The sequence below is a fragment of the Castor canadensis genome, chromosome 19 (assembly GCF_047511655.1).
Source record: "Castor canadensis chromosome 19, mCasCan1.hap1v2, whole genome shotgun sequence".
NCBI classification, from domain to species: domain Eukaryota; kingdom Metazoa; phylum Chordata; class Mammalia; order Rodentia; family Castoridae; genus Castor; species Castor canadensis.
Window position 1 is genome coordinate 4,165,930 of NC_133404.1, and position 19,369 is coordinate 4,185,298.

At 43.1% G+C, this 19,369-nt stretch overlaps 1 protein-coding gene across 15 annotated transcripts in view; it reads left to right on the forward strand.

The window, feature by feature from the left end:
• Positions 1-19,026, forward strand: part of Neo1 (neogenin 1) — a 199,572-nt gene extending 180,546 nt beyond the window's left edge. For 10 of the 15 annotated variants that reach the window (XM_074062063.1, XM_074062065.1, XM_074062068.1 and 7 more), the window contains 6 exons: positions 6,334-6,572; positions 7,084-7,176; positions 10,289-10,447; positions 13,933-14,196; positions 16,328-16,464; positions 17,407-19,026. In XM_074062063.1, coding sequence (XP_073918164.1) covers positions 6,334-6,572; positions 7,084-7,176; positions 10,289-10,447; positions 13,933-14,196; positions 16,328-16,464; positions 17,407-17,490 — 976 coding nt within the window. In that variant the 3' untranslated portion in view covers positions 17,491-19,026. The remainder of the gene's footprint in view (positions 1-6,333; positions 6,573-7,083; positions 7,177-10,288; positions 10,448-13,932; positions 14,197-16,327; positions 16,465-17,406) is intronic. The other 5 variants (XM_074062073.1, XM_074062071.1, XM_074062069.1 and 2 more) reach the window with 1 other exon arrangement.
• The last annotated feature ends 343 nt before the right edge of the window (positions 19,027-19,369 follow it).

Genomic DNA, 19,369 nt, shown 5'->3' on the forward strand with positions numbered 1-19,369 from the left:
GAGCCCCCAATGTAGCCAATAAATCTTGTGATATCTGGTTTTTTTTTTCTTTCTGCTAAACTCTCTCAGAAGGTTTAGCAGAAGCTTTTGCAGACCTCAAGAAACTCCTTTAAACATTTGAAAACTTGGACCCCCAACGCCAAAAGATTTGCATTAACAGAAGAATGTTCATGGTGCACCATCTATCTACAAGCAAATTTCTGATGAAAAAAAGGAAACAGACCAAGCAAACAAACAAGTGGATGTGTTTGAAGAGTGATGATTGTACCAGAAGAGGCCCAGACAGGCCTCAGGAGGGATCCAGGGGAGGGCACTGTTGTCCTAGAGACCATAGTCACTGGACAGGTGTGGAGCTGGAGGAAGTGATTGCAGTGATCTTGACCCAGCACAGACCTAGGATAATGTGTGTATTCATGTTTGTTTTCAACAAACAGTTAAAAAGTAAAAAATTTTAAGAATAGAAAAAAACTTCATAAGCATATGAAGATATTTTTATAGCTATACAATGTGTTTTAAGCTAAATGTGTTACTAAAAGAGTCAAAACTAAAAGAAATTAAGAGCTTATAAAGCAAAGAAATTAAAGTAAACATAAGGTTAATTTATTGAAGAAAGAAAAACATCTTTCATAAATATATGTAGCCTAAGTGCACAGCAGTACCCTCACCTTCACATTCACTTGGTGCTCCCTCACTCATGACTCACCAGAACATCAGCCAGTCCTGCAAGCCCATTCATGGTAAGTGCCCTATACAAGGACATTACTTATTATCTTATACCATGTGTTCACTGTGCCTTTTCTGTTTAGGTACACAAATATTTACTGTGTATTTCAAGTGCCCACAGTATTACAGTTGTACAGTAACACACTGGACAGGCTTATTGCCAGGAGCCATTGCCCACACCATATGGCCTAGGTCTATAGTAGGCTGTTCTGTCTAGGAGTGTGTAAGTACACTGTATGATATTTGCACAATGACAAAAGGGAATATACATGTTAAGTGGCACATGATTGTATTTTGAAAGGAAACAGAAATTGGTTCATGTTATAAATGTGTGTCAGTCAGGGTCCTGGCAAAAAGAAGTTCTCAGAGGAACCATTTACAAAGTTAGAGGTGAGGCTAGGGGAAACAGAGCAAGCAGCAGCAATGAGGCACCATCACCCTTAGTTCCGAAAAGGCAAGAGGAGGAAGCTGTTGCAGAGGTCTGAAGCAGTAGAAGAGGGCTTCCTGACAGGAACATGGCGGAGCTAGAGGAATGTTGCCCAGCAGGAAGGAGCAGGAGAAGAAACACCTTCTAACCTTCAGGCTCTTGCCAGTACCTTCTGTTGGCCAAATCCAATGGGAAGCTAGGGCCAGGAATGCCAAGAGGTATATAGTTCATTTACCTCAGCCTACTGAATTTCAGAGCCAAGCACAGAAGGGATGTGGAAAAGAAGTGGGTCTGTCAAGTATTACTGGTCTCCCTTTCAAGCACTCTTTGTATGCACAAGGTGCCAAGCATCCTGGGATTTGTGGATAGGCCTCCTGCAGGCTGTGTCCAGCTGATGTAGAAGAAAACCATTAGCCTCTTATAAATGTAAGTTTAGGAATGTTTTTAAAGAAGTGATACTGAACTGGGCACATGGCTCACATCTATAATCCTAACTACTCAAGAGGCAGACATCTGGAGGCTCACAGTTTGAGGCCTGCCTGAGCAAACAGTTAACGAGACCCCAGCTTCACAAATAAGCTGGGGTGATGGCATGTGCCTGTCATCCCAACTACACAGGAGGGGAAAATAGAAGGATTGTAGACCAGGCCAGCCTGGGCATAAATGTGAGAGCATGGCTCAAGTGATAGAGTGCTTACTTTGCAAGGCCCTGAGTTCAAACCCTAGTACTGAAAAAAGAAATTGTCACCAAGTATAAAGGGGAGGCATTACTTTAATGAACAAGAAAGAATCTCTGGTAATCGACAGGTCAGCTCCTCTGTAAGGTCAAATAGCTGTAGCAGGCACTCCTGGAATTTTGAGATTCAGCATGAAAGGTCTAAGAGCAGATAGCAAGGGTATCAGTGCACATGCTGCATGACCTCCTACTGCCCTGAACTAGAGCGGACCCTGCACCCTAGACTACATTGCGCTCACACGCCTGACAGCAAGACAGTACAAAGAAAGGAGATTCCCAAACTGCCCAAATAATAAAAACACAGCAGAGATAATAGAACAACTTCAGTTACAGTATCCTTCAAGTTCATTAGATGGGGATCTGCTCCATAAAGAGGAAGAAATTCATGTCTGTGCTTGTGATTATCTGACTTGATCCAGGGCAAGAATGCATGTATTTAATGATGACACATTTATTTTCAATACAGGGCAGATACAAGCCACCCTGTAACTGCTGCTAGCAATGACTTTGTCATTTTCTGTAGGTTATGTGATATTTTAAATCTCTTTCTTCTCAAATAAAATAGCTCTCCATAGCTTACATTACATCACTTTTACAAGAGAATGAGGGCTCTTTTTATATGCCTCCTGACCACTGCCTCTTATAGCTCTCCCTGTCTACTTCTGATTGTAGAAAGCTGTTTTTCTTAAAAAGCCTCAAAGACTACATTTTTTTCTACTCCAGAACTTTTCTGCAAGCTTCTTTATTTGGCATTTCACATTTGCCTGTCTTTATAAACTTGGCTTTTATATCCAGTTTTAGAAATCTTGAGATCTTTATTTAATAGAAACTAAAAACCAAAATAACATAGAATTCCTTAGTGCCTCCAGAGATGTAAAATTCAAAATAAATAAAAGATAAGGTACTCAGTCTTCAAATTGAGTCTAAGAAAACAAGTTGGTAATAGAGTGTGCACTCTGTATTTGAATCTGTAAGCCGTATAGATTTGAGTCCCTTTGTTTAAAATAATTGCATCAAGTCCTCACAGAGCTTCCCTTCTTCCTTCCCAAATAAGCTGCTTTCTAAATATTCTATTGGCCATTAAAAAACCAAGGGTTTTTCTTCCTCTCTAATACCCAAAGTACCTCCCATTTAGACAGTAGCTGTTTATAGCATCTTACACACTCAGAGTCGGAGACTCTACACCATCATTGCCTCTCAGCACATTCCCTTCAGCCCTCCACTCTCAGCAGACGACCTGGGCTTCTCCTGTAAGAAGGTGGGGCCGTCAGATGATACATGAGTTGGTTTTATGTTGCTGTATCAAAGTACTCAAGATTGGGTACTTTAAGAGGTTTATTGGACTCATGATTCTGGTAGCTGGGGGAATCCAAACAGCATGGTATTGGTACCCTGGTGAGGACCCTCCGTCACAGAAATAGGGAACTATCTTTGCGGAAGAGGAATTCAGGAGCAGGGCTGGACTTCCTTACAACAACCAGTTTCTCTGGGAAACTGACCTGGTCTTGTGAGAACTTCTTTAATCAACAATAGTGATGCCTCCAGAGATCTAATCACCTCCCAGTAGAACCCATCTCTTCAAGGTTCCACCACCTGTTTTTTGCCAAAATAGAGACCAAGCTTCCCGCGTAAATTTTCAGGGCACAAACACATCCAAACCATAGCAGTTGAGAACTACCTCAGCATACTACCATCTAATCTAAATCTTTCTTATATTGCATTGTTTCTTTCCCCTTCCTAAGTGTCCTTCCTCCTGTTTGAAGCCATCTTTTCCATTTTTCTTCCGGTTCTCATTGTCTCCTGTCTTTCTAAGACCTTGTACTTGCTATTTTCTTCTCTCTGGCATAATTGACATCTTACTGTATTTGTTCTGACCTTTAAGCATTGAAGTATACTCAAACTTCTTTCATCTTAAGATAATTATAACCCTCCTACCACATGGTCATTTCCACTAGCTGCTTACAAACCTCTGTCTTTTCTTTTATCCCAAAATGGTTTGAATGCACTCCCCTCTCAGTATTCATAGGGGGTTGGTTCCTTGACAATACCCAGACTGATAACAAAATGCAGTGATGCCGAAGTCCCTTATAAAATGGCTTAGTATTTGCACATGACCTGTACATTTCCCCGTCCTTTAAGTCATCACTCGCTTACTTAGAAAGACAGTATCCTTATCCTGCACGCTCAGGACCAGAAGTGTGACTTTTCTAATTTTGGAATATTTGTGTAGTTTACCACTTGGGTACTCATTGATTAAAAAATTTTCAGATTTTAAGAGCATTTTGGATTTCAGATTTTTATTTAGTTTTTATTTTTACTTTTTAAAAAAAAAAGTTTGGTAGTGGTGGTGTTGAGATGGGTCTCACTTTGTAGCCCAGAGTGGCTTCAAACTGATGATTCTCCTGCCTCCACCTTCCAAGGACTGGGATCACAGGTGTGTGCTACACACCCAAGAGATTTCAGACTTTCTCATTAGGTATGCGCAACCTTTAATACCTAATACTACATACATAACGGTTGTCCCCATAAGATTATGTCACCTAGTGACATCCATAGCCCTTTTAGTGTGTCAGTATACTTTAATGTTCACACACACACACAAAAACTGCCTAAGAATTTCTCATCATCAATTGACATGTTAGTACAATGAAAATGCTATACTGTAAATGATTATTATGCTGTATTGTTTAGAGTACAGTTGGTTAGATCCAAGAATATAGAGCCCACATACGGAGGGCTCACTGTACTTGTTTATGCTCTCTTGGAGCCTATTCCTTCAGTCCTTTCTGACCTGGATTCTCCTTTCATTTCACCAAAATGACCTTTGCTGGGTCACCAGTGACCTCCATATTCTTTTGCTCAAGCCAAAGAATATTTTCAGCCCTCATCTTAGTCCCTCAACAATATTTAACATACTCAATTACTCCTTCCTTCTGTAAGCCTTCTCTTCTTTTGTACTCCATGGCAGTGTGTTCTTTTTTATAGCCCCTCCTATCTACCCAGCCATCACACACACATTCCCCAGGGTCTGCACCTGGACTTACTCTGTTTTCTACTTTTCCAAGTGACCTCGTCTATTCCTGTGGTCTCATCAACTCTTTGCCTCCCAGCTACTCTTGTGTTTCTGTCTCTAGCCAAGACTTCTCTCTTCTGAGGATCAGACTTGTACACCTAATTGCCTCTTTTACACTTCCTTTTGAATTCTCAGAGGCACTTCAAATTCAGCATGTCCAAAACAATTCATAACCTTTTCAGTCAAACCTCTTCCAGTCCTTTATTCCCAGTATTAGTAAGTAGCTTACACCAAAAACCTCAGCCTCATCCTTTTCTCCTTTTTCTTCTTCACCCCACCCTATGTCCATTTATTCACCTAAGTCCTGTCATTTCTGCCCCCTAAGTATCTTTCACATCTGCCTTTTCTTTCATTCTCACTGTCTGAGGCCACCATCAGTAATAGCTGAAATTATTGCAGTAACGTCCTAGCTGATCTCTTCTGTCCCCCACTTCAAAAACCATTCTTCACAACATGGTGGTTTAAAGTTGTAACTCAGAATTGATCTCCTTGCTCTCTCACTTAAAGCTGTTTAATGGTTTCTCATTATTCATAAAGGGACACTCTCATTCTTGGTCCTGCTCTAAAAGCCCTTTATGATCTGACTGCCTTCCTGACATTATTTCTTGTCATTCTCTGCATGGCTTACCACCCTCCCACAGTCAGGACTCCTCAGAATCTCTCTAATGTACAAGGCTGCTGTTCTCTGCTTCAGGGCTTTGACATAAGCTGATTTCACCACCTCCAATGCACTTTTTGTCCCCATTATGTCTCAGCTTAAATGTCACTTCACATTTTTCTTACCTACCTTAGATCCACCTATAGATTTCATTGTAACACTTGGCATTTCACTAAACTCTGAACATTTAAAAATGCTCAGTGTCTGTCTTCCTCACTTGACCACAAGGGCTGAAGCACAGCAGTGCAGCACGGGATGTGACACACAGGTGCCTGTTACATGGTCATTGAGCAGGGCAGTGAGTGAGTGAAGGAGGCATGCTGTCCGCACTCTTCTCCCCACCTCATCGGTACTCCTAACTTGGTCCTATAAAAAGTGACTCCTCATTCCTTTATAAGCTGTTGGTTATTGTGTTCCTGCTTAATGTTGCTCTTTCTCTATTAATCAGAGACTTGTAGAGGATCCTTCTGTTTTAGAGATTTGATTTTAACACTCAAAAAAAAAGAGTCACAAGGCAATATTCAAATACACCTTGGAACAGTCTCTAAATACGTGTTTATTCTGTCCAGAAATAAACTTCTTGCCTCTGTTTTTTGTTTTCATTTCTGCCTTTGCTTGAAGCATCCCTTAGAAAGGCAGTCATGATCACTCAAGCCTTTTGATAAATATGTTCAAAAGAATTAATTTTTAAAAACACTTCTTAATTTTATTTCTAGGAAACGAGCTGCCTGCAAATCAGTGAATGGCTCCCATAAATACAAAGGGAACTCCAAAGATGTTAAGCCCCCAGACCTCTGGATCCATCATGAGAGGCTGGAACTGAAACCCATTGATAAGTCCCCTGACCCAAACCCTATCATGACTGATACTCCAATTCCTCGCAACTCTCAAGATATCACACCAGTTGACAATTCCATGGACGGCAATATCCACCAAAGGCGGAATTCATACAGAGGTACCATTTTCAGTGCAGGTTTTTTCCCCAAATGTTGGGAGACTATTTTCACTTAAATTATTTTCCACTGTGTAAGGTCACCTCAATTTGGTGACTACTGTAAGAGGTTAAGTTTAAAGAAATGTGTGTTGTGGCATCTGGTTAGCATTTGATGAAGAATAGCTAGCTTATTACAAGGGAGAGGTTCTGTACCCATAAGGGATGCCTTTCTAGATCTTTTAGGTCTCTCATCAGGCTTTACTCAAGCATTTGAACCACTGAGCCCACTGCTGCACATTGCACTCTGTCACTTCTCTTGAACTACAGCTATCCTTGGTGGTCTGTGTGGTTTGGATGCTCTTACAGACCTGGCACTGAGCACAGTGGGCAGTAGATTCCTGCTCTGATGCAGAAATGCCTTGTCCCCATTGCTTTGTTTATGAGTCCCAAATCCCCCACTAGAAATGTTTTACTGTTGAGGCTACTCAGTGACCTAGGGCACATGATTGTAATTAACCTATTTGATGTCTAGGGCATGAATCAGAGGACAGCATGTCTACACTGGCTGGAAGGCGGGGAATGAGGCCAAAAATGATGATGCCCTTTGACTCTCAGCCACCCCAGCGTAAGTAAAAGCTTCTTTCCCCAATGCTGCTGGTTTGTTCTTTGTTGGTGGGGAACAACATGAATGATCTCTTTGGTCTCAACACAATAATCTATCAAAGTTGTGATTCATTGAAGGAAGAAATAGCAAACACTGCCATATTTTGCAATAAATACCATTCTTGAGAGATCTTAGCATCTTTAAGTTAAGGGTGAATAAACTTTAAAGCCAATTTCTGCAATCCACCAGGAATAGGAAAGTACCTGTTCTCCCAAAAGTGCACACCATGTCCACAGGAGACATGGGGAAGCATCCCTTGAGACTAGGACTGAACTTGCCAAATGTCACCCGTGTCCCTCAGCTTTCTGACACACGTAGGCAGTGTTTATGAGCACCAACAGAAGTTTAATCGGTACACTTTATATTTTAGAGTTGTTTAAGGTTTACAGCATGGAATTTTTGAACCAACATTTTTTAATGCCTTTTGACCTATACCTCATTTCAATAAGTATGAATGTTACTGAGCCTCCTTTTGATAATAGTTGAAATTCAAAATAGGTTAAATATCATAAAAATTAAAAAGTGCCAGGCATAGTAGTACACATCTGTAATTCCAGCACTTGGGAGACTAGAGCAGGAGGATTGAGAGTTCATGACCAACCTGGGTCACATAGCGAGTTCCAGGTCTACATGAGGTACATAGCAAGACCCTTTCTCAAAAAAAAAAAAAAAAAAGGCAATGTGGCAAATAAATTCTTTTTTCAAACTACTCCCTGGTCTTTGTGTTTAAGCTAGAGAAGTTTTTTCCGACTAACTGGCAATGTGGGGCTTCCACTTGAGGAAATACTCAGCCATCTCTGATGAGATGTCACTAGGCATGAATGCTCTGCCTGCAAAGAGTTGCACCATGGCACCCTCTCTGTGTAACTCCGACCATGCAGCTCTGTCCCCTCACCACACTCACAGTGCAGAGTTATGTGAAGCAGCAGATTGTAGATCAGCTTGAAAGATTAAGGCTGTAATCATTAACCCGTGTCTCTGCACAACGTAGCTCTGTGGTAGAAAGCACCATGGTTTCCCTCTTGTTAGAGATGCCCTGCACAGGTTCCCCAATTTTAAAGACACAAATGCCCCGAAGAGAATAAGGAGTTGTTTTCACCTATAAGAAGTAGTAGTTTTACTACTTGTTTGTTTTGTGTAAGACATCAGTTCCTACCTAAAGTGGCTTACTTTTAAAACTTACTTAAAAAAAAAAATGTTATTCCAGTTGACATTATTCTTTTTTTTTTCTTTTTTTGATGGTGGGAAAAGAGCATGCATGAATCTACAGTATTATATGATTTGTGCCCCACGCAGTTGGGTGATGGGTGGAATCTTTTAATTCACAAAAACTGAAAACAGGTGTCTGAATGCACTTTGTTTGGCTTTTGAAAGGTCTTTTTCAAAAACCACATGACTGCACACTTTTTTCATAAGCTGGGTTTCCCTGAGCTCTGAGTCCTGAGAGGAGGCTGGACCCATGTACCTGCCATCTCCCTACCCACATCTGAAAAGGCTTAGCAGTGCTAGGAAGGGATTGCTGGTATCCAGATGAGGTTCAGTCCAAAGCCACACACAAAAGCATCAAGTTCAGATTCAGATAACAGCTGATGGTTGCATACTATGTACTAGGCAGAATGTTCATATTTTATTTTTTATTGACTTATTTGAAAACTGGAAATGGAAAAGTTCCTTATTTTAAAAGGGACTGTTCCATTCTGTTTCTCTTTTGTGAGAGTCCTCTATATTACGAATGTGCTTTAGATTGCACTTCCTAGGTCAAAATCGGGGTTTTCCCCTCACCTGGGTCTGAATTTGGAAAATGCTATTTCTGAAGCTAAAACTCCCTGTCTTCCCCTTAGAAGAGATGCCTGAGAAACCCTCCTTAGCAACTTTTCTGGTTGTGTTTTATTGTTGAGGACCTCCTAGAACCTTCCCAGCTGCAGAATGAAGGCATCCATTTCACTGTCTGGGATTTCTCTTCATCAAAGTCATGCTGAATGGTCTCACAAAGACTAGGGAGATCCCTCGTAACAAAAAGACATTTTAATAAGCTCCAAAAAGCTGATTTTTTACTATAAAATTCATGAAGCCCTTCCTTAGAGGAAAAAAAGATCCCCTGTGTTCCTAGTCTGCCCTACCTATTTGGGGGTTGAGAGCTGGTTATCTTGATTTTAAACATTTTTGTCTCTACAGCTGCTCTAAGGAATACCTAAGAAAAAAATTCTTCCCTAACTCTGTCTAGGCTTCTGGATTTGTTCCTTTGTGTACATCTCTGAGATGGAACATGAAGTTTCATTACATAGATGTCACAGAAAGTTGTATGTGGAATCTCTGTGTGGAACTTGGGATTCTATAGCTAAATGTAATATATTTAATACTCAGTCAGTGAAGGAAGGAAAGAAGAAATTAGGAAAGATCCACTTATATTTTAAAATGCCAAGAGGTGTGGCTAAACCCTAAACGGGAAGCAGTAAGAAATGGTACCAGGGCCTTAGTTCATGCTCTTAGCACTAGATTGACCATCAATCCAGTTTCATTTGCATTCCTTTAAGATACAAAAATTGATTAAATAGCTACTCATTTACCCATTATTTCCTCTTTTGGCAAATAAAAGGACAGAATAAATTAGGACTATATTCAAAGAAGGAACTCCTGCTCCTTTAGCAGGTCAAAAATAATCATAGAAACCTAGGCCATTTGTTTGCTTATGGGTTTATATTTTGTGACATTCAAATCGATGTTTTTAATAACTTGTATAATGCATGTTTATAATAGAAGAATTGGAAAATACAGATAAGCCAAAAGGAAAATATTCTTTTAATCCTGATCATTCTTCCCTGCAAAACAATTACTGTCAGTATTTCATTATACATCCTCAGACTTTTTTTTTTACTCTGTACATACATAGAATACGCATAGGAGTGTGTTTATTTGTTAAATCTAAAGTCAGTGGCCTTCCCCAAAGTCCAGCCAGCTGTCACCAAAAGTGATTGGGTTATATAGGGCGGGGTGGGGGAGGGCGGCGGGGAAGGGGTGACTGTGTGTCTGTGCAAGCATGTTAAGCGTTTCTCTGTCTTGTGTTCATTCACAGCTGTGATTAGTGCCCACCCCATCCATTCCCTCGATAACCCTCACCATCATTTCCACTCCAGCAGCCTCGCCTCTCCAGCCCGCAGTCATCTCTACCACCCGGGCAGCCCATGGCCCATTGGCACATCCTTGTCCCTTTCAGACAGGGCCAATTCCACAGGTGAGAGACGAGGATCGAGCCCACATGGAAAGCATTTGCAAGAGTTGGCAGGCGGAAATGGGGAAGGACCTGCCCTACTGAGAATTCTTCACTGTTATTTATTGATCATGGCATTTCTGTGACAGACTCAAACTTATTTCTGTGAAATTCACCCATTTTCCTCCCTACATTTTAGTGCAAGATGTCATTTTTAGTAAAAACAGCAATAACTCACATAAGCATGTCTTACTCCATAAAACTTGCATCTGAATTGTCATTTTTTTTTCTAACTTGTGTATTTTTTTTAATCCTCTGATTTGAAAGGAAACCTCATTCTGGGTAGTTTCCAGACACCAATAGCTGCCTTTGCCTGGAAGTGACCCTAATGTTGGGAGGGTCCATAGGGCAGCCATGAGGTGCAGGTTACTTCCCTATGGACCAAAGTATGAACAACATCCAGGAGACAGTGGTGTTCCCAGCCACATAGAACTTGTGCTTACTGTAAACCTCAAGTTGCCTAATGGGTTGTGAAAATTGGGAAGAGGTACAGTCTCTTAAAAATTGATAGAACATTAACATAGCAAGTTAGTATATCTAAAGAAATGCATTGCTCAGCAGCCATGTCCCCATTTGGGAATCTTACACAGCAGTGCCAAACACCTTTAGGAGGAATAAATTTTATTGCTCCTCAGGAATTGCAAATTAGTTTCAGTTTTAAACTGCAAATCTAGTAAATTGTATGTATAGTATACTATTCTCCCATTGTTGGAAACTTGCCTGTTAATAGTTTTTACTTGTAGAAGTAAGTGTTGGTGATTCTGGGAAATAAGGAAGTTTCACGTGAGCTCCATTTTAAAAGAACCTCAAAACTTCTTGTTTAGAAGTTTAGGGTGCCAGTAACATTCCCTTCTCTTTCAGTTTTGATCACTCACAAATATGCCCATGAAGATGGAAGCTTTATTGAGGGATGCCTAATAACTTTTAACATTATCTGGTCCCAAAGCTGTTACCTGGTTTGGAGAGTGCTGCTAGAACCCATGTCTAAACTTGATCTTCCTATTATTTCCTTCCAAGAACAGATTGAGGTTCTGTCTTTAGAAAGATGGTCTGCAGGGCAGACATTATTCCATCTGGCTGCATGGAGAATCAAAGTCTGCCTCACAGACATATCCCATATAGAACAGAGCACCAAGAGCAGCCCTGCAATCCTGCTCTTAGAAGGAGGCAGGGACCTGCCTAGCAAGCACAAGGGTCTGAGTTCAAATCCTAGTACTGCAAAAAAAAAAAAAAAAGTTTTGTGCCAAACCCTGCTCCTCCATTTGTAGGAATCCCACACACTCAGATGTGGGTGTGCCTGAGTGGATGGCAAGTTCTCAGTCACGTTAAATCTCTTCTCCCTCATCCTGTACTAGGAGGGGCCTGGGGTTGGAGAAAAACATGGTAGGTCCCACTAAGCCCTCCTCCAAGTTCGCTTCTATGTGAACTGGGGCAGAAAGTGAAGGAAAGGGGGGAAGGTAATGATTTGCATTACTAAAGGATTCCTTGCTTTCTTGACCAGACAGATTGAGGAAGGTGAAACTAGATTGATTGGAGATCAATTTGAAAAGTAGAGCTTGTAACAAAATGGTCCAAAATCTCCTGCTCTTGCATTTCGCCAAGCTTTTGTATCTAGAGTTCAGAGTGTTGCCCAGCTCTGGACATGGGGCTAGGCAGGACTCAAGCCTAGCCAGGCAGTCCCTGCTCTGGGGCATTTACTGTGCAACTCCCACTTGACACAAGAACAGTACATCACTTGGCCACTGTGAACTTTGTGTGTCCTAACTCAGAGTGAAGTCAGGAGTTAGGCTCCTCACTAAAGCAGACATGTTAGCCATAGCCCCATGTCTATATAGACCAGTGTTGCACAGTGTCAGGAAGCAGCCCGCATGCAGCCCGCATGCAGAATACAGTGTGCCTACTGCCTTCCAGAGTATGCAGGGCAGCCCTGGTCTGCCTGTCAGCTCTTAGTTAAAAGCAGTTGAGACAGAATAGGCCTTTGTTCCCAGAGCTGACCAGTACCTGCTGATGTGGTCAGGATTTGAGCCCACTTCCTTCTCTTATCCTCCCTACCTCCCTGAGCCAGGACTACACAGACAGTGACCTGCAGCTCCCAGCCATGATGATGTGACAAGCCAGGAAGTGATATCCTCAGCACACCTTTTCAGAGGATGAGAAATGGCCCAGCCCTGGAGGGTTATGATAGCCAGACACGTTGGAAAGGGCTTGTTCATCCCTCATCCCTGGGACCCAAGACCTTTAATAATCTAAGAAGGTAGCACCCATGGCCTGTCTTCTCAGAGCCCAAGGAGCAGAGTCATTGCTTCCTCACAAAGGCAAGCAAGTAAGTTGGATTTCTGCAGATTGCTCACAGATTAATTTTGAGGTTGAGGACTCTAAGAGTCAAAGGTTTTCTGGCTATGTGGTGCAGTCTGTTGCCCAAACTGGTGTCCTCTTAACCTCTCTTGCCAGTCTGCCCACTCACACTGTGAAAGCCTTCCTCAGACAGTCCCCCAGCCTTGGTACTGCTTGTGCCCTACAAGGAAGGAGGTTGAGGACAGGAGGCATGGGCAGGAAAAGACAATATGTGGCATCAGAGCCTGGGTGTAGAGTCATTCAGGGATTCCGATTCCGCCCGCTGGTTCTAACTGTCTGTGAGTGACTTGCTGCGTTGGCTTCCCAGTTCTCTGAGGAAAAGATGAACTAATGAATGGAAAGCAGCTAGCACATGCCTGGTGTGAATAAGTATTCCATGAGCTATGAAGCAAAGAGCCTGCTCTGTTCAGGCTCTATATTCAGCTCTCTTCATACATTTCATTTAATCCTCAATGAATTACGGGCTGTCTCCCTGTTCTGTAGATGAAGAGATTTGATGACTTTGCCAGATTCACCCATCTGATCTGCCAAGACCAGACTGCAGGTGTCTCTGACTCCTGAGCTGTGCTGTTTCCGCCCCACCATGCTGCCTGCAGGATCATTCTGCCCTCTTGACGTGTTCTGAGACTGTTACCATGTTCTTCCTGAGTCTTCCCTTCTCCAGGCTAACCCACCCTGATTTCTTTTTGTAGACCAGAACACCCCACACTTGGCATGATCTTAAAACTGTGCAAAACTCTCACCTGAGCATTGGCCTTCCCTGCAGTAGCCACCAGGGGCCTCTTGATTATACCTTAATAAACACTAGTCTGTAGTCACATGTGCTCCATAATGCGTACTTTAAAGCTATAAAATTGTGACCATTTAGCTGTGTAGGTGAAAAAAATGGAACAGCTGATTGAGGTCAGGATTGTTTGGGACTCTTAGGTTAATCCATTCGTATCTATTGGCAGTGGTGCCAATCATGTTCTCTTGGACTAGCACTGATTGTAAGTGCTTACTGAACTGGTTTAGGGGACCCCTAGAAGTAGCCAAAACTCTTCCCATGTTATAGTAGTAAAAGAGATGCTAACATTTAGACTTTCCTGCTGTAGAATCCGTTCGAAATACCCCCAGCACTGACACCATGCCAGCCTCCTCCTCTCAAACGTGCTGTACTGATCACCAGGATCCTGAAGGTGCTACCAGCTCCTCCTACCTGGCCAGCTCCCAAGAGGAAGATTCAGGCCAGAGCCTTCCCACAGCCCACGTTCGCCCTTCCCACCCACTGAAGAGCTTTGCTGTGCCAGCAGTCCCACCCCCAGGACCTCCTACCTACGATCCTGCATTGCCAAGCACACCATTACTGTCCCAGCAAGGTGAGTGGGGACAGCAGCACCACTAGAGGGACCTGGATTCAGGCTTGGAGAATGACAGCAAAGATCCTTCAAGCCTTCCCTAGCAACTTAGAGTGACAGGGTGTCATTGTCCCACTCAGAGAGTATATGAGCCTCTCTCCTTTGGGAATACTTGCAGACCAGGGTATAATGTTTTGGAGAACAAGGGCTGACCTTTTGAGTTGTGGTTTACCTGCAGATTCCTTGGTGGTAAACCCAGTGACATGGGTTTGGGTGACAGATCTAGTCTTCTCAGACCTCTATTGCCGCCTTACTCCCTAAGTTGCCTACAAGCTAGAGAAGTGTCAGAGAGGCCAGGACTGGAAACCAGAGGAACCCAGGGACAGAGAGAGGAACCCTGCAGAAGGGTACCGGACTTCACACACCTCAATCACAGACTTGGCCCCCTTTTTCCTACTCTTCCACATCATTGACAGTTTGATGGTTTGTTTCAGAGTAAGTTTGTAGTTCTCATACTTTTCGGTCTCAGGGCCTCTTTATGTCTCAAAAGCTATCAAGAACACAAGAGAATCTTTTTCCACATATCAGTATTTACCATATTAGAAATTAAAACCCAGAACTTTTAAAATAATTAATCATTAATTCATTTAAAAATAGCAACAAGTCTATCCTATTAGGATATATAGCATATTTTTATGAAAATAACTTTTTCAAAGCATACAGTGAAAAGAAATGTTATTGTCATATTTTCTCTAATATCTAGCTTGATGGAAGACAGCTCGATTCTCATATCTGCTTTCCATCCAGACTGTTGCAATGTGTCTTTTGGTTAAAATATAAGAAAATCAGGCCTCACAGATCTATAGTTGGCAAAAGGAAGAGTATTTTTATTACCATTTCAGATACTTACAGACATTCTCTTTCTTTTCTTGTTTTGGTTTTGGGAGAGGATTGGTTGGTTGGTTTTGTTTTATTTTTTGAGACAGGGTCTTGCTGTACAACACAGCCTGTCCCCGAGTTTATAGTCCTTCTGCCTCAGCCTCCCATGTGCTGGAATTATAGGCATGTTCCACCACACCCAGCCTGGATATTCTTTTTTGCTATTATAGCAAAATTCACCAAGCTGTAGTTTCTAAAAGGTTTGTTTATAATGTGGAATCTAAAACTGTATCCATGAACTAGTGTTCCATTAGAATCTATTGATGCACTGAAACATCACACATTTGTCACTTCACTAACTTACCAAATATTGATGCATTTCGTTATTCAGCATCTAAATACATTCATTAATGTCACCAAAGTATATAAGTATTAAGAACCATTAAAAGGGATAGGGATATAGTGCAGAAGTAGAGCGCTTGCCTGCAGGGTTCCGTCCCTAGCAATGAAAATGATTGATTGGTAATATATAGAGAGAGAGACAGAGAGAGAATATGGTGGAAATATGTACTCATGTTAAATGGAAAAAATGAGAACTGTTGAAAGTATTCTGAGATTGTGGGGAGGGGAAATAAAGGAGAATGATGGAGGGGGAGAATTTAAGACATACTGAAGCACTTTTGTAAATGTCACAGTGTACCCCCAGCACAACAATAATACAATTTTTTTTAAAAAAAGACATACTGTCAAGCTCAGGTGATAGGTACAAGTTTTTTCAATTCTACTTCTCACTTAAAACTCAACATTGGCAATAAACACGTCCATTTTTTTCCTTAAATTAAAGTGATATGAGCCTTGGCTTTTTTTTAATTGCAGGAGCCTATCAGTGAGTGACTTCATAGCTTGGTGCCTTCCTTTGTGCTAAGGCTCTGTATTTTGTGGCCTCGGGGCAAATGCATCACAGTGAAAAGGCAGTGATGCCATAGGTGGCATCCTGAAGAGAACTCTGACCTCCCAGGCTTTCTGTAAGGGATCCATGAACCACTACACTTGGAGATATTAATTTTCTGGAGTCCATGAAATGTTTTCTTTGGCCTCTCGAATGCCCTGCTACCTCCCTCTTCCTCTCTTGCTCTAGTAACTTTTCAGAGCAGGATCCCTGCACTGGGCCTGTGTGCATCCTTCACCTTGAAGCAGCATTTAAACCTTGGGTTCTTCATGAGGTCTAGGGTGCAGCCTTGGCCACAACCTGACAGTGCCCTTTCCCCCTCAGCTCTGAATCATCACATTCACTCAGTGAAGACAGCCTCCATTGGGACTTTAGGAAGGAGCCGGCCTCCTATGCCAGTGGTTGTTCCCAGTGCCCCGGAAGTGCAGGAGACCACGAGGATGCTGGAAGACTCCGAGAGTGTAAGTCCATGGGCCATCAGCCTAGCCGGGATATCCAGGTGTGCATCCCAGGGCCTGCAAGCACACCGGCTGAGCTGATATGCCATGCAGGCTCAGGCCTTACCACCAGACCATGAAGCAGATTCACTTACCTGTTCAATGGGTGTGTTTTGAGCAACTCCTCCGAGCCAGGAATGTGCTGAGGATTTGGTCTGCTTTCTCTTTCGTGCCCACTCTGGTATATCTTAATTAAATTATCACATCAGCCCAGCTACACACACACACACACATATCTTAATTAAGTTATCACATCAGCCCAGCTATATACACACACACACACACACACACACACACACACACACACACACACACACACACACACACCACCCCCCCCCCACCCCCCCCCCCCCCGCCTCCTCCTTATCTTCCTCAGTTCTGTCTTCTGCCTGGTCCTGTCTTCCTGCCATGACCATGCATGTGTTTTTTCATCCCTCTGTTTCTCTCCATGACCTTTTCTAAGGATGCTAAAGGAAGAGGTGCTTGAGAGATTGCTCTCAAAACAAGCTCCCCTGGTCTTTCCTAGTCCCAATAATATATCTGCCTCTGCATTTTCAGGTACAGGATTCTCCACGAAGAAACTTGGGCCCAGAGACCAGGGGCATTCTAACTGTCTTGCTGTGGCAGAGACCTAGAAGGGGCAAGCAGTAGGGCCTCTGGCTTGTGAGATTATGACCTAGGAATTGTGTGTTGGGACAAAGGCATTGTACGGTGTCAACAAGTGACATCTTAGTGGCATTGGGTGCATCTTGCTACCTCTGGCTTCTCAGCCAGCCTGGGTTTAGTAGGCCAGCCTTCCAGAGTAGTTTGATCACTGGCAACTTGATTCTCTGATCTCTCCTCTGGTCTCTCCTTCCTAGACAGCTCCTTGGGTCATGCCCAGTAACAGTGTTCTCCTTTCTGTAGAGCTATGAACCAGATGAGCTGACCAAAGAGATGGCCCACCTGGAAGGACTAATGAAGGACCTAAATGCCATCACAACAGCGTGATGACCTTCACCAGGACACGACTCCAAACCTGAGTCCAGAAGTCTTGGAACTTAGCCTTGAAAACAAGGAATTGTACAGAGTACGAGAGGACAGCACTTGAGAGCACAGTGAGCCAGCAGACCAGCCATCACCGCTGCACGGGCCACTCCAGGCATGGCCACCTGCCTTCTCCTGGTCATCCTGGAGGATACCCATGTTGGGCAGCTTCCCTTTGCCTGCTGATAACCTGCAGGACTGGGCACCATGGGCCAAAATTTTGTGTCCAGGGAAGAGGCGAGAAGTGCAACCTGCATTTCACTTTGGTCAGGCTGTGTCTTCATGCTGTAGCTGCATCACGTTTATGGAGTGTAGACATTGGCATTTATGGACAATTTTATTTGTGTCCTATTTTATTTTACCTTAAAAAAAAAAAAAAAAAACACTATCAACAACCAAGGAAGTCTGTGGTGTTCTCAACAAGTAGTTGACATTTGACTGCTTGTTCCAGTCACATATGGAAAGTCATTGACAGTGTGGGTTGCTCTGGGAGTTGGCTTGTTTCTGGTTTTGTTTTTATTTTTTAATTCTGAGACATTGCATCCTCTGCCAGCTGTTATTCCATCACTTTGAGGGAGAGGAAATGTTGCATCGCTGTTTGTAAGCTTTTTTATTATTTTTTTATTATAATTATTAAAGGCCTGACACTCTCCTCTCATCACTGTGAGATTACAGATCTATCTGAATGAAATGTAACATTGAAAAGAGTTGTTTGTTGCTTTCTGTGCAGATTCAGTATTTGGGGTGGGGGTTGGGGGTTGGGAATACGAAATGGAGGGCTGCTGAGGCCCTGTGAATGTTTCCGTCATTGTACTTTCTTCCAGAAGCCTGCAGAGAATGGAAGCATCTTTATTGTCCTTTCCTGGCATGTCCATCCTACTGTCACTACATTGCAACTGGAGTTTCGTTTGAATCTGGTTAAAAATTCTGTGCAATAGGTGGGTTTGAGGCTTTAGCTGCCCTGGGGTCTTGGGAGTGTCAGTGCTGAGGCCCCAAGGGCTGTTTCTAATTGCAGAAGTGATGCCACGCAGAGCAAGAGCCTGACCCTATTCCTCAAAGTCAAACAGCTCAGGGTGGGGCCCTTTTCTGCTGTGGCAGTGGTTCTCTTTGGGGAGGTTGTTCCACATAGGACTCCTGCTTCTCTGGTGCCTGTCCTCAGCCAGGCCAGCTATCACTGCCACATTGCCCCTTCAAAAAAAAAAAAAAAGCATTGTCAAGGAGGCTGCAGTGCCCCTGAGACTTCCCACACTTTCTAAACACAGTTCTTTAAGTAGCAGGGGACAGGGCCAGAGGAGAGGCTGAGGAGAGGTAGCTGCCCCTCCCTCCTTTCAGCTCAACCAAACCCCAATGAGGACAAAGGTGGCAGGAGGTTCAAGACATGCCAAGGGCTCGGCCTTTGCCTTTGCAGAGTTCTTGTGGTCTTTTCCTTAAAAAGGTAAGCTGGGGTATGTGCTTATTTTTCTTAATATTAATACTGTATAATAAAAAATACAAGACTGACCCTCAGGCATCTTCTACTCCCCCCAACACATCCGCAGAAGACAGCATAGGAGGTGAAGCAGGCCTGGCTTCTGTAGCCAGTAAGACTGCTCAGACTACAGTGGGTGGCCCAGCCCTCCCAGGACCCTGAGCGCTGTCCACGGCTCACTTCCCCTCCTGAGGTCTTACCAAACATTTGCGTTCTGCAGGATGAGCTCTGTATTTACGTTCTGGGGGGCAGTGAGAAGCGCGGTGCTGGAACTCTCTCTGCTCGCTGGACGCGGGATGGTGCCAGCAGGGTTCTGGGAAGCAGGCACTTCAACTGATGCTGAGAAGAGCAGATTTCCACACACACTCACCTTTA